Source organism: Neophocaena asiaeorientalis, unplaced genomic scaffold (genome assembly GCF_003031525.2).
Source record: "Neophocaena asiaeorientalis asiaeorientalis breed wild unplaced genomic scaffold, Neophocaena_asiaeorientalis_V1.1 scaffold397, whole genome shotgun sequence".
Classification (NCBI taxonomy): Eukaryota; Metazoa; Chordata; class Mammalia; order Artiodactyla; family Phocoenidae; genus Neophocaena; species Neophocaena asiaeorientalis.
Window position 1 is genome coordinate 2,527,764 of NW_020173231.1, and position 15,260 is coordinate 2,543,023.

At 37.7% G+C, this 15,260-nt stretch overlaps 1 protein-coding gene across 1 annotated transcript in view; it reads right to left on the reverse strand.

Annotated features, from left to right (window-relative positions):
• The window catches only part of SEPSECS (Sep (O-phosphoserine) tRNA:Sec (selenocysteine) tRNA synthase), a 34,782-nt gene extending 24,558 nt beyond the window's left edge, over positions 1-10,224 (reverse strand). Inside the window, exons 1-6 of the mRNA XM_024745546.1 lie at positions 10,009-10,224; positions 9,026-9,180; positions 7,060-7,178; positions 6,571-6,729; positions 4,037-4,190; positions 104-206 (exon numbers count right to left, since the gene is read on the reverse strand). Of these exons, the coding sequence (XP_024601314.1) occupies positions 104-206; positions 4,037-4,190; positions 6,571-6,729; positions 7,060-7,178; positions 9,026-9,180; positions 10,009-10,122 (804 nt within the window). The 5' untranslated portion in view covers positions 10,123-10,224. The remainder of the gene's footprint in view (positions 1-103; positions 207-4,036; positions 4,191-6,570; positions 6,730-7,059; positions 7,179-9,025; positions 9,181-10,008) is intronic.
• Between the last annotated feature and the right edge of the window lie 5,036 nt (positions 10,225-15,260).

Sequence of the window (15,260 nt, forward strand, 5' to 3'; positions counted from 1 at the left end):
AGATTAACCGTTTTTCTGTATTAGGTTGTAAGAAAAACAAAGTAATAATCCCAAATATGTTAAAATCCATTTTTCCCTGACGTATCTTTGGAAACTCTCTTACCTGCTGAATGAGGTGCATGCACTTTGAAGACTGCACTCCATAAGCATTGTTAACTATATGTGGAATGTCATAATTAGCACAAATCACAGCCAGTTCTTCTAATCTATAAACATATTCAATAGAAAGACATGTTCATACTCTGCCTTAATAAATTACGAGAAAACGTTTTTAATTTAATAGTTATCCTTAAAGTATACTAGGGGAAAAAAAGACAAACTGAAATTTCTACAGCAGTATTTTAGCATGTAGTTTGGCACCTTGGAAATGCATAGCAGGCATTTAAGGATAAACTTGAAAAAGCTTTTAAATTAATGTCACCAATAAATAAGAAAATGTGTAGTTAGAAAAATCTTACATAGATGGTAGCTTTTAAATCACCTGAAACTCTCCTATATAAAAAGCAAGAATCAGATTATTTATAAAGACCTCTTACAAGGTTGATATGCTCATTTTTAAATGCTTTCAGTTGCTTATCATCCTAAGCTAATATCCGCAAAATAATCAGCATATCTTGAAATGTTAAGAAATCTCACATTAAGCATCTCATAAAGTAAAAAATACATTTTCAAATAGACTTTAATGTATTAAAAAATACAGAACATTAAAATATTTCAGTACCAAAATAACATTTTCCAACAACTTGGATACTAAAGAATCTTTTAAATAGCTGCTGGTTTTAAATTCACTCGTACGCCTTCATTTGACACTCCCCATATTAAAACAATCTGAGAGTCTAGCTTTATGCAAAGTAAGGTAATAAATTTCAATTAGAGTGTAATAAATGATGTTCCCTTGCAAAACCAAATAATACTTGTGACTGAAGTCATCTCTAACAGAAATGTCTTCACACTATGAAGCTAAAACTAAATCCTATGGCTTGATAAAATTAATTTTTAAAAAGCGTTCTGTCTACAGTATAAAAAATTTGGAAGTAAAGCATTTTGAGAGAATAAAAATTATTTCTCAGATAAATGTACTACAAATATATATTATATGGTTTAATTATCAACTTACACAGAATACATTTTCCTTTTATAGTAGCTGTGCATTAATATGTTTTTAAACTACAAACAGAACTAACATTATTCTATTCAACTGTCAGAAGTTTTCAATTTACTTCCCTAAAAGTTTTATGAATTAAAAACTTATTTTATCACTCATTTTCATAAACCTCACAAATCAAGCAGAAAACTAATCAGGTTTTGTTTTTAACAAAATGGACCTTCTGGGATACACACAAGTATTTTCTTCATAAAAGGGGCACTTTCACATGTTTGTGTTCTAATGAAAGTATTCCTTGATAACAAGCTTCCTTGAGAGTAAGGCACTATAATAACATAAAGTACTGTTTTTTTTTAAATCACTTGAGTAGTTTTAAATATTCTGAATTGATCAAATTTGCTAATATTTTCAATGTGTATGAGAAAGGCAAAGAGAAGCAGAAAAAATATTTTCCATGTGAATCGGATTGTATTCTAACTTAGAAGCCAATTTAAGGTGTTTCTCAATTTGAAGAAATGATACTCTTCTTTTTTTTTTAACATTTTCTTTGAATTTGCCCCACAATACTCTCTGTCCAGTTAACTAATAAAGACAATATATATGTTCAAATTAAGACTATAAAGGAATTAAACTTAAAGAAATCAAAATGTATTTTTAAATTTAATAAAATCAGAAATTCAAACATATTACTAATAACTGAGCATCACCATTTTCCTAAAGTTCACTCTAATCAGAAACATTCACTATGTAACACCACCAAAAAATAGTATATGAGAATTCTATTGACTGAAAAAAAACCTTTTTGGTTTTTTCCAAAGGAGAAAATGCATGTAAAATGTACTTAGCACTATACCAGGGATACTGTAAACATTCCAAAACAGTTATTCAAAATGACACAGATGGCCAATGGGCACATGAAGAGATGCTCAACATCGCTAAGTATTAGAGAGATGCAAATCAAAACTACAATGAGGTATCACCTCACACCAGTCAGAATGGCCTTCATTAAAAAGTCTACAATTAATAAATGCTGGAGAAGTTGTGGAGAAAAGGGAACCCTCCTACGCTGTTGGTGGGAATGTAAACTGGTACAGCTACTACGGAGAAGACTATGAAGGTTCCTTAAAAAAACTAAAAATAGAGTAGCCATAGGATCCAACAATCCCAATCCTGGGCATATACACAGACAAAATTCTAATTCAAAAAGATACATGCACCTCTATATTCATAACAGCACTAGGTACAATAGCCGAGATATGGAAGCAACTTAACTGTGCATCTACAGATGAATGGATAAAGATGTGGTCTGTATATATAATGGAATACTACTCAGACATAAAAAAGAATGAAATAATGACATTTGCAGCAACATGGACAGACCTAGAGATTACCATACGAAGAGAAGTCAGAGAAAAACAAATACCATTTGATATCACTTATATGTGGAATGTAAAATATGATACAAATGAACTTACAAAACAGAAACAGACTCACAGACACAGAAAACAAATTTATGGTTACCAAAAGGGAAAGAGGCTAGGGGAGGGATAAATTAGGAGTCTGGGATTAGCAGATACAAGCTACTGTATATAAAATAAACAAACCACAAGGTCATACTGTATAGCACAGGGAACTATATTCAATACCCTATAATAAACCATAATGAAAAAGATACAAAAAAGAATATACATATATATGTATGTGTGTATATATGTTATATAGATATATACATATATATCTATATGTATAACTGAATCACTTTGCTGTACACCAGAAACTAACACAACACCGCAAATCAACTACACATCAATTAAAAATACGTCAATTTAAAAAAAAGTTAGTCAAAATGAAACAAAAACAAAGATATCCTCAAGGATAAATAATTTAACTAATACAAATATTCATATGGTGTTTTTAGAAATGTAATTTATTTCAACCACATTAAAATTTTTCTAGATAGCAAAAACATCAATGAAGAAAGATGCTTATTTAATATTTAAATACAAATTTAAAATCTGATTAAGTAATGAATAAACAACTAAAGCATATGCAACATGATCTGAAAATAGAATCCAGACTCATGAATGAAGCAAGGTAAATTTTCAAGAGCAGGGTTTTTAAATTGTCTCTTAAAATCTGCCTATAGTAAAAGCTAACATGCATTAATTACTGCCAAATTATATGACTCCATGAATTAAAATCAAAGTATAACTTGATGCTATGAAAATAGTCCAAAGCAATAGTTTTTTTTACAAATTATTAGCACTTCTGTTCAAAATGTTAAAATGAAACCAACAGTTGCTGTCAAAACTAGAAATATTTATTACTATACCTAAGCCTACTACATTTTCAGAATAAAAATTTGCAGCCATCCTTCAGAAAAGCAAACATTTGCCTTTTTAAAAAAATTTTCTTAAATATCTGCATTTTTCTCAAAATGCAAAGACAATTACATACCTAACTGTATATCTGGGTTAGTCTTGCAATTAAAAAAAAATTAGAGGACAATAATTCTAAAATTCTCTCTTTAAAATCTGTTAATACTGATAGTTCCTCTATATGAAAACTAATTGTAAGATCACAGTGGAGATGGCAATAAAAACAAGTATGTAAGTCCAAAATTTAGCTTAGAGGTTTCTATTAAACAATAAGGAAAAAGATGCAAGATGTCCAGAAACATAAAGAAGAGCAAGAAAACAGAGATGCTCTGCATCTACTCAGGTGATAAAAAGATCTCCACTTGGTACTAGTTGTTTTTCCTTCTTCTATATCTAATTTTTATTTTCCCAAGCCATTATGTTGTTTCTTCAACAGTCCGTTCACGTAGTATTTACTGCCAAATGTTATTTAGGCATCTTTGAGAATTAGTATAAGTGCATTTTATGTAAAAGACTAATGAACACTGAAGGACAATATTCACAAATCATTTACCTATCAGGCACCCTTGGAGCAAAACAGGATGTAGTAGAATGAACACAAAGAACGTAATCAGGCCCAAGTTCGTGGACTTTAGTCTCCACTGCTCTCAGGTCTGTGCGTAGCTCGTCACCTTCTAAAACGTTCTCTATCACCACAGGCTCAAAACCTAACCAAGTCAACCAGAAACCAAAATGTTAGTATAAACTGAAATAAGGGGAGATTGTGGACTCTAGGAAGCAGTGCTATTCTACACAAAAACTCTTAAACATTTATTCTAGTCAATGAACCCTTCTCTAGTAATAAAGACCTGGCTTAATACCAGCATGAGTCAAAGGCAGGTCAAGGGCTTCCCTGGTGGCGCAGTGGTTGAGAGTCCACCTGCCGATGCAGGGGACACAGGTTCGTGCCCTGGTCCGGGAAGATCCCACATGCCGCGGAGTGGCATCTAGACCACAATTAGGACCACAAATCTACTTAACATTTTGATATGACATGAAAGACTAATTCTGTAAGTAAGGAAGCAAATGTTAAATAGAGGCCTACAAAAGTAATAAAGAGTCACTGATGACAAAAAGGGTCACTTAGCCCAGTTCAATTTCAGTCCATAGAAAAGTAAACCTACTCATTCTCTGGCAACATTTAAGTTTTATTTTAAATTTCTCTTTATTTCAGAGATGAACAAAAATAATAGCTCAAGTATTGAAACAAATCACAATCATCAACGTAATGTTTTACCTCTAAAGAAAAATACAAGACATTTTAGTAGACCTATCTCACAGCTTACAAAAGCCTTCTATAATTTAAATATAAAAATTGTCTTGCACGTGAGTTATGTACTCACATCTTCAGTCTTCTCAAATACCAGATCTAGCAGCAGGCTAGATTTGTGGATTTAAGAGCTATGAGGGATTCAGAAACCATTTAACTCAACTCACTCACTTCAAAGATAAGGGAGTCAAAGTTTAGGAAGATTAAGTGCCTTCCCCAAGGTCACACAGCAATTTAAAGCAAAGTTACAGGCAAGTAGTCTTCTGTTTTAGAATCCACGTCAAGTTGTCCGCATTCTGTCTACAGAAATATAAAACTTCAGCCACTATAAAATCATCAATTCATATATGGTGGTCCACAGAACTCTAGGTTTCATATCTATACAGCTATTAAAACAAAGAAAATTTTACTTAAATAAGTAACTTCCTAAGGACAGTTAATTCTCTATTATTTCTCAAATTCTCTACACTCAACCCTATTTTTGTTTTCAAACAACTATGATGCAAGTTTTGGGGTTTTTTTAAGAATACAACCATCTTGCTTCCTAAGAACATAACACAGTCCAAGTCATAACATCATTTGGAAAAAGTTTACAGTTTTTCAATATGCCAATCTTTCTCTAAGTTTGGTTACCAGTTCTTTGGTTAATAGTTTGCAAATTAACAGACTTGACAGCTTTATGCCACTTAAAATAAACCTTTTAAAAGTCTACCCATTTCTGCTATATGTCCTTATTATGAATCCCTTTACACGAGTTTCTTTAGGATTATTTATGCAGTTTAATTACAGCCCAATACTGTTCATTTCATACAACAGACTGAGGCCATTCAAAAAATAACTTTAAATTCTCAAATTTAACTTGACCTAAGCAAGCCAAATACTAAAATACCAACTTAAAGTTTTTGTCTCATCTATACTCAATGACGCCTGTATCCTCGTACTTTGATTCATGGTAATTATTTACGTGTACTCCACTCATGTATACAGAACAAACATTCCTGAAGCACCTCTTATGCTCCAGGGTTTATTGTTGGGCATTTCATATGTCATCCCACTTAATTCTGAAAACAGTCTTCTGAGGCAGGTAATCATATCCCCATTTTAAAGAATAGGGACATACGACATAACACTTCCATTTCTTAGAGTGTACTGAAAAGAATTCAAAGCAGGGACTCAAACAGGTATTTGTACCTCCATGTTCATAGCAGCACTATTCACCACAGCCAAAAGGTGGAAGCAACCCAACCCAAGTGTGCACCAGTGAATGAATGAATGAATAAACAAAATGTGGGATATATATACAATGGGAGTCCTAAAAAAGGAAAGAAATTCTGGCACATGCTATAACATGGATGAACCTTAAAGACATTATGCTAAGTCAAATCAACCAGTCACAAAATGACAAATATTCTATAATTCCACCTATATGAAGGACAAATTTATAGAGACAGAAAGTAGAATAGTGATTGCTAGGGACTGAGGGTGGTGGGGAGGGGAGAGTTATTGTTTAATAGGTAGAGTTTCAGTTTCAGAGGATGAAAAAGTTCTGTAGCGAGATGGCAGTGATGGTCCACAACAAGAGGAATGTAGTTAATGTCAAGGAACTATACATTTAAAAAGGTTTTGTTAAAAGGGTAAATTTTGTTATGTATATTTTACCACAATAAAAAGAAGGAATAGGAACAGGTTTAGTTTCTTTTTCATTTATCTAGCTCTATATAAAAAGTTTGAATTTTCTGTGACATTGAAAAACATATATGTTACTTCTCTTCTTTTACCTGCAGTGATCATGGATTTAAAGCAGGACTTCTGGTCTATTCGTGGCCATATAATGTACTTTGCTTTTGGTCTTTTGTGTCGTAATGTTAAGAAACACAGGGTTAGACTCATACCAGTTGCCATCGGAACTACAAAGCAGTTGGTCACTGTACGGACACCTACAAATAAGAAGAAAAACAGAAATTAGTTATTCCAGTAGAAAAACAGCATCCTTCTTAAAGAAATGATATACTTCTATCGAATAAAAAGAGTTAACAGACTTAGTGCTTATTCTTCTGTACTCACACTCAGGAAGCTCACTGCTAAATTCATCCTCCAGGCTTATGGCTCTGATTTTCTATCTTATTCTAAAAGTTATATATATATATATACTTGTCTTTTCAAAAGCCATTTTATACTCTTTTTGGAGAAAAGCATTAATAAAAGAAATTAGGCAAAGGTTTGTGTGACTGGTCAGCCAAAAGTATTATGATTAACACAACACCTACCAGCCAACTTTATGATGTCCAGGACCAAAGAATTGGTAATTTTGTTCAAAAGGCTAGAACCTGCAGCTTTGGGTTGCACAGCAGAAATATCACCCGATCGTCCAATTCCATGAATGAACCTAAGCAAAAAATGGCCAACAACTGGACAAAAATATTCAGTGTTCTAAGTAATCCACCGTATAAGTATACAAATACAATAACCAAATAAACACTATACTTGACTATTAATAATGTGAAAATATCTAATTAAATCAAAACAAATTCATCAAGTATGCTGTGGTAGCTAGTCTTCATCATGGCCACTATCAATTCCTTTTCTCCCTATGCCCATAGGCCACTGCCACACCAAGAGATGGGGTCTAATTCCTCTCTATCTGAATCTGGGCTGGCCTTAGTGACTTGCTTGGTCTGGAAGAATCTAGCAGAAGTGATGGTCTGGAACTTCTGAGCTAGGTCATAAGAAGCCTTATAGCTTCTATCTGGCCTCTTAAAGGGTTTGCTCAAGGGGAGGTGGGGGGCAGGGGGTCCTCTCTTCAAAGCCAGCTGCTATGCTGGGGAAAGCCCAAGCCAAGCCACTTGGAGAGGCCATCTGAGCTCCCAGCCATCTGAGTGACTCAACTTGGATAAACTGCCCAGTTGAACCTTCAGATGACTAAACTCTCAGCCAACACCTGACTGTACTACATGAGAGACCTGAAGCAATAATCACCTGCTGAGTCCAGGTAACCTGTCAGAGGTAACAAAATAAATGACTGTTTTAAGCCACTATGTTTTGAGGTGGTTTGTTATACAGCAATAGAAAACCAGGATATATGCAACATTAAATTCTCTTCTTTCTTCCCATTTCCCTAATCAGAGCAGTGAGCTAACTTCTAACAGGGATGAGCTGATGTTTCAAATACTGCCTTAAGTTTAGAAGAAGTACATGCTCCTTGAAAATTAGTGTGCAAATCCACTCATTTTAAATTTAATCATGTTATACACTATTTAAAGATACCTCTGAATACACTTTAAAATCAAAAGTCTGTTTGTCATTTATAGTTGACTAGATCAGAAATTCTGCACACTGGAATTATCACAGAACACGTATCACACTCTATTACCACTGCAATCTCACATACTAAGCATTTTTTAACATATATTATCAACCATGTTATCACCTTATTTTTAACCATTAGTTTTTCATCCAGGTCATACATTCATTATCATTAGTTTTGACTGCAATAGTTTCGGCTGAAATAAAATTCTACTATTCCTAGGAAAATTTCATCATGATTTAAAATCATGGAAGATGGGAGTTTTAAAGAGTTTACCTATATTTCACAGAAAGGTTGGAGAACAGAGAAATGATCATATTTGGAACCACTAACAACTAAATGGTTATCAGAATTGATGAAAAGCTTTCTGAATAATGCAAAAGAAAAAAGTGACTTAATAATCTAAAATTGTAATATACCTTTCCTACATCTACTGCAACAAGCAAGATATTTATAAAATGGGATTCAGTTTAGATGCAGATGAATGATGTTAAAGTTCTATAAATATACCATTCTCTAAAAAAACTTGCCATGTTAGAAAAGAAACATGGAAAACTATAAACAACCTTAGCATATTTTAAACTCTTAACAACCAAATAGGTTTATCAGGTTAAACACTCTTAACAGAATGTATAGACAGTACAAACATTCTTAACAGAACGTACAGCCAGTATCCTTAATCACCCAGAAGCTGACAGGGTATAACCACCTCATATTAGAACTTTTACCCTATTGTCCTGAAAAGCACCTACTCAGGTACATTGTTTCCATCTCCCTGTTGCATCTAGTTCACATGCCCATTTAAACAAGAAGTAGGTTACAAACGGACATTTTATAATTTAATATGATTAATACTGCCACTATTGTTTTTAACAAAAAAAAAAAGAGAAAAGGGAAAAGGAAATGCTTTGTACTTAAAAAAATCATACCTGTAATGTCGCCGAGCAACTAATGCAGATGCCACTCTCCCTTCCCTTTCTCCCACACCACAATTTCCCAGGAAATTGTTGCTATCCATGATTGCAAGTTCATGTAAAAAGAGTTCAAGTGTACTTTCATCCCAACCATCCTCTGGACACTTGCCCTTAAGAAAAGAAAAAAGAAAACAAAAAAAGGCTTATGACTATATTTAAAAAACCATCATTCCCCAGAGCCCTACTTCAATGAACTTTAAAACTTTTCCATGCACATTTTGCCATGCTCCTTGTTTTCTAAAATTCAGACATAAATTCAGCACTCTGAAGAAACTCTGAATAGGCAAAATGTTTGTGTTACACTATATTACAATTATCCACACGATGCTGCGAGAAGTGATAAATACAATGAGATTACTCAGATTTAAAGTTGCAGTTAAAAGTAACTGAAAACGAATAAACCTTATCTTCAACTAGGATTTTTCACACCAGGGTGTTAGAACTAGGGTTGTCAAACTTTAGTGACATTAAAATTCAGGATGCTGGCAAGAACGAGACCTGTGAAGTTCCTCAGCATCACCTGCTTCGAGTTAGTATATCGTAGTTTATAAATATCATGTGTTCCCCAGGAGTAGTGAAAGATGGAAGACACGAACTTTGCCCTATCCGCAAACGAAAAAGTAAATCATGCCGGCCTTCCCCTCGCTTCCTCAACCCGAAGTTAGGAAAAAAAAAAAAAAAAAAAAAAGGGCTCGACATTCCGAACTCCCCACGTCCCCTAATAACACTCTCTGGGTTTTTGCCAGCATTGGCGAGGCTGAGAAGGAGCTGAACGGCGCAAGCCGGCATAAGGCATGCCCAACTGCGAAAGACTCTCGGGACAGGGCTCAACCAGCAAACACGAGGAGGTGAGGCAGGTTCTGGAACTAACAGGGGCGCTGGGCGGAGCCGGAGCCTGGGGGGCGCGGCAGCTAGGGAGGGACCCGAAAGCTCGGTACCTTCTCCAGAAGCAGCCGTATGAGGTGCTCGTGCGAGCGGCGGGCCTCACAGCCCTGCCGCACGTAAGCCGGCGACACCAGCCGCTCGCCCGCCGCGAAGCTCTCGCGGTTCATGTCCGCAGTGGTCACTGCTGCCGGAGAACAACTAACACACGCCGGACACACTCCGAAACCAGGAGGCGACTCGCCGCCTGGACGGTACGGGAAGGCCTTGGGACAAACATCTACGTCTCGCTCTCGCACATGCGCAAACCGCTCCAAATAGCGTGCCAGGAGAAGGATTTGAGCATGCGCAGAGATGTCAGGGCGTTTGGCGGGCTTCAGGCAGTACAGAAAACGAGCCCCGCCTCCCTGCATCTGATTGGTCCAGTTAAACACTAGCGTGCCTGAGACCGTCATGAAGGAAGGACTTTTCTTCTGTGAGGAGGGGCTGAAGAATCAGGGCAGAGTGCGTGGCGTCTCTGAAGAAAACATTTCCGAAGTTACTCTGTGTTCCACTCTTGTTGAATGATGAGCTCTGGGAGTCTGTGCTTCAGCCCTACTCAGGTCGTGTTTCTCAGATTCCTGAACCGTTGATCCTTACCCTCATACATCTCAACATTTACAGTTGCCTGGCAACCCCATTTTTTTTTAATTTTATTTATTTATTTATTTTTGTCTGTGTTGGGTCTTCGTTGCTGCGCCCGGGCCCCCTCTAGATGCAGCGAGCGGGGGCCACCCTTCGTTGCGGTGCGCGGGCCTCTCATTGCGGTGACCTCTCCTGTGGCGGAACACGGGCTCCAGGCGCGCGGGCTTCAGTAGTTGTGGCACGCGGGCTCAGTAGTTGTGGCTTGCGAGCTCTAGAGTGCAGGCTCCGTAGTCGTGACGCACGGGCCTAGTTGCTCCAAGGCATGTGGGATCCTCCCGGACCAGGGCTCGAACCCGTGTCCCCTGCACTGGCAGGCGGATTCCCAACCACTGTGCCACCAAGGAAGCCCTCCCTCTTTTTTTTTTGACCGCACCACCTGGCATGGGGGAATCTTAGTTCCTCAACCAGGGATTGAACCAGTGCCCCCTGCAGGGGAAGCGTGGAGTACTAACCACTGGACTGCCAGGCAATTCCCTGGCGACCCCATTTGAAATAGTGGTGCCCCACTCCTTTTCTCCTTTGCGTTACAGAATTTTTGGTCATAGCACTTATCATTCACCTCCTGATATAACAGACATTTGTTTATACACACACACACACACACACACACACACACACACACACACACACACCTATGAATGTAAACTCCCTGAAAGGCAGGGCCTTGGTGTTTGCTGCTATACTCCACAAACACCTAGAAAAGTGCCCAGAATATAGAAGGGGCTTTAAAAAAATTTTTTTAATACGGAATTAATGAATTAGTTTCACTATTCAACAACCCAACCCTAGGCGCCTGAGATACAGAAATGAGAAGGCAGATTCCCTGCCTTTGATTTCCTCCTAATCTTCCCTTTAGGTGAGCCTACAGTAATTCCTGAAATCACTCTTATCTAGTGGTATGCTAGGGCCCACTTGCACTGGTTCATACTTGCTTGCAAGAGCTGATTGTTAAAAAAAGTTCAGTAATTTTGTGATTTTACAATTAAGCCAATTGTATTAAAAGCAAAAGTAGTAAATAGTCATCACTTCCTAATTATTTTACTACATTTTACTATTATCTCTGCTCTTGAGATTATTTACGTCTGTTGTACCTGAATAGTGGAAATAAGATATATTGGCATGCTACTGCCCATCTCTTTCCAACTCCCTTTTTTAGTGGCATCATGTTGGTAGCTTGAAACTGTCTGTGGTAGGAGTATTTACACCGTGGAAATCAGAAAACTCTACAAATCCGGCTCTTACCTTCCCCCCATACACCACTCCCCTAGGACTCAGTTGTTTAACATGTACCAACTCACCACTATTCCTACTGCATGTTCCCAGGGCATCCTGACATTTATCAGCCATAGTGCTTGTCAAATTCCATTTCAATTGTTAATGTTTTGCCTTCCTCAACTAGACTGTGAGCTCCTGGTTGACAAGGACTATATTTGACATCTGTGTTCAAAGCACAGCTCGGAACACTATGTAATAGACGTTCAACAGCTTCCCCTTGCCAACAGCCTCCAATCAGAGCACACCTGAACCCTTCCTCTTTTTCACCATAAAGCTTTTCCCTCTCCCCTGCCTGCCTCTGAGTCTGCCAAATGCAAGTGGTAGTAACTAACTCTCTTGCACTACCAAGTTCTAAATAAATAGTCTCTTTGTTATTTGGATGGTCTACATTACTTTCCACAGTTTTCCTGAAGACTCCACTGAGACACGGACTGCACTGTCCATCACCATGGATCCCAGCCTTCAGCCAGATGAGGTTCTCACAGAGACCGTAGTGCCTTGCGCCTTGTTGCTGTCAAGTCTGTGCCAACATGGTAAGTCAGTGCTGAATCTGAGCTCCACTATTTTTGTGTTGAGTTCCTCAGCTATTTATTCTAAGTGTGGTACCCAGGTTTTGTTATTGCTTCCGATTTTGTTTGACATCCTTGGTGGAATCAGACCATTCTTTTTCATGCTTTTTCGTTCTCTTTTGTACTTCTGTTTTGTATTGAGCTGTCTGAAAGTGTGGTCATAAGAAGAAGAATCATGGGGTAGAACACAGGCATAGGCCCTGTAAGCTTGTTGTTTGAGCCAGCCTCACAGACTAATGAGTTTGCTGTTCTTACCAGACCGGCATACATTTGGACAAACTTCGTTGTGATTCACCAGTAAAACTGGATGAGGTTCTCCTTTCCTCTTGATTTTTTGTCCTGAGAGCTTGCCTTTGATCAAGAGGGAGTTCACTCTAATTTTCCACCTGCCAAGGGGCACAGATTGTTGGGTCTGTGTTCAGAGGGGTCTTGAAACATGAAGAGAACAAACATCACTTTTAACCAACCATTGCCAGCTCTCCTGAGGTCATCAAAGCTTAAAACCTCTCCTCCATTGGGAAAAATGGCTGCTTCTTATGTGTATTTTTATTACAATCCTAATACTGGTGCCTAGTTCTCTAAATGGCGTAATGTCAGCAGTGGGTATTTGGGCCTTCAGTGGCCACTCTGGGGAACATTTGACTTGAATACATATTTTATTTGATAGGCACCTTAGAAAAGAAAGGGAATTAAGATTTCTCAGGCCCAATGGGCAGCTGTGTTTGATTAGTATGCAGAAGCCTCCAAAGGAAATTCTGGTTCGAAAAGTATTTCACTAAAAGATTCTGTAGCCAAAGCCAATGAGCAATTTAACAAACTATTTTTTTTAAGATTTTATCTTTTTAAAAAAATTATTTATGTATTTATTTTTGGCTGCATTGGGTCTTTGTTGCTGCGCGTGGGCTTTCTCTAGTTGTGGCGAGCGGGGGCCACTCTTCGTTGTGGTGCGCAGGCTTCTCATTGCGGTGGCTTCTCTTGTTGCAGAGCATGGGCCCTAGGCACGCGAGCTTCAGTAGTTGTGGTACATGGGCTCAGTAGTTGTGGCTCGCGGGCTTAGTTGCTCCGCGGCATGTGGGATCCTCCTGGACCAGGGCTTGAACCCATGTCCCCTGCATTGGCAGGCGATTCCTAACCACTGTGCCACCAGGGAAGTCCCAATTTAACAAACTTAAGCAACAATAAACTAGACTCCTTTCCTAGTAAATCCTCCTCATCCTGTTGCCTCCCTACATCCAGGTGTCCCTCCTCTTCCTTGTCCTTGTGATCTCATCAACTCTTCCCTTCTCTTCCTCTTGTCCACACCCCCTCCCTACTCCCAGAAACTCTCCTAAGAGTACAAAATGCCAGTTGCCTCTAAAGATCCATCCCTCCTATGAGCCAGATATATGGGCCACTGCATAATTTAAACTTAGGACCCAAGATAAATTAAGAACTATAATTAAGCATCTCTGCTGCCATATAAGACCAGCAACTATTCATAGGAGCATTTTAAATTAGTTTGGGTGCATATGATTCAGGGTTACCTAACCTATATCAACTTGTACACATGTTGGTCAGAACCTCAGCTAGATCTTGGATGGCAAAGCTGATTGGATTGACCCAGAAAGGCATCTACAGAATCTCTCTTTCTACAATACACCTGTCCAAAAAAAAGGATCTAAAAAACATATATATATATATTTGAAAAGCAGGACAAAGTCTCCTAAAAGTACTGTAGTATCCCCAAACATTTCCAATAAAAATTTATTGGACCATAATTGAACCATACAAACAGAAAAATGATGAAAATATAGGAAATTTCCATGATTTTCTAGTAGAAAATACCTTCTGACAACACTCAAGAGTTAATGAAGGTGCCAGTTGTAAAAGTAGTCCTTACATCTCATTTTGTCAATGGGGTTAAACCTGAAACTAGAAGCCTAATTCAAAAGTAGAAATTAGAATGGGAAGTAGCTCCTTTGCCTGAACTAAAACACCTGCCAGAACATGTTGAACAGCTTTAGATAAGCTCCAAAATAAACTAGAATCATGCAGACTCAACAGCTAGGTGGCCCACTTCCCAAACAACTATTTTTGACAAGGTAGATGTTGTAAACAAAAAGGACACTGGAAAAAAAGAATGTCCCATCCTATAAAAGAAAAACCAAGATGAAGAAAATCCCTCAATTCTGATCTATGGGGGTGCTCTGAAAAAGGAAAACACTTTCAATATCCTGACTTACCCTTAAACACTCAACTTGAATAAATATAGATGGTCAACCTCATCAAATCCTGGTAGATAGGGATGCTACTCTTACTACATTAAACACCATCTTTGCTCAACCTCTTCCTCAGAGTAACCATACACACAAGTGACAGTTCTTTCAAATAACCCACAGATATTTCCTATCTCCCAGCCCTTAGCTGTAACACTTGAGCCCTTGAATAAAAAACATTCCTTCCTGCTCTGTGATACCACCCTGCAAATTTAATAAGGAGAGACTTACTTTGCAAATGGAGTTGTAATATTAAATATACAACAGAACGACTGTTAAAGTTCCAGAGGACTCTTCTATTCATAATCAAGTTGTGTCTATTCTAGATATACCTTTGCCTTCTCTATTATATTTGATGCATACCCCAGATAAAGGTCTTGACATCATACATGATATTCTATGACCTTAAAAGTCTCCTGACATAGAAAACTAATTAGAGCAGTAAATAGATCCCACCAAATATCCCCAATATCCCTTGAAGCCAGAAACAAAGGAAGGTTTCAAAGCTGTAGTTGAATGCCTTAT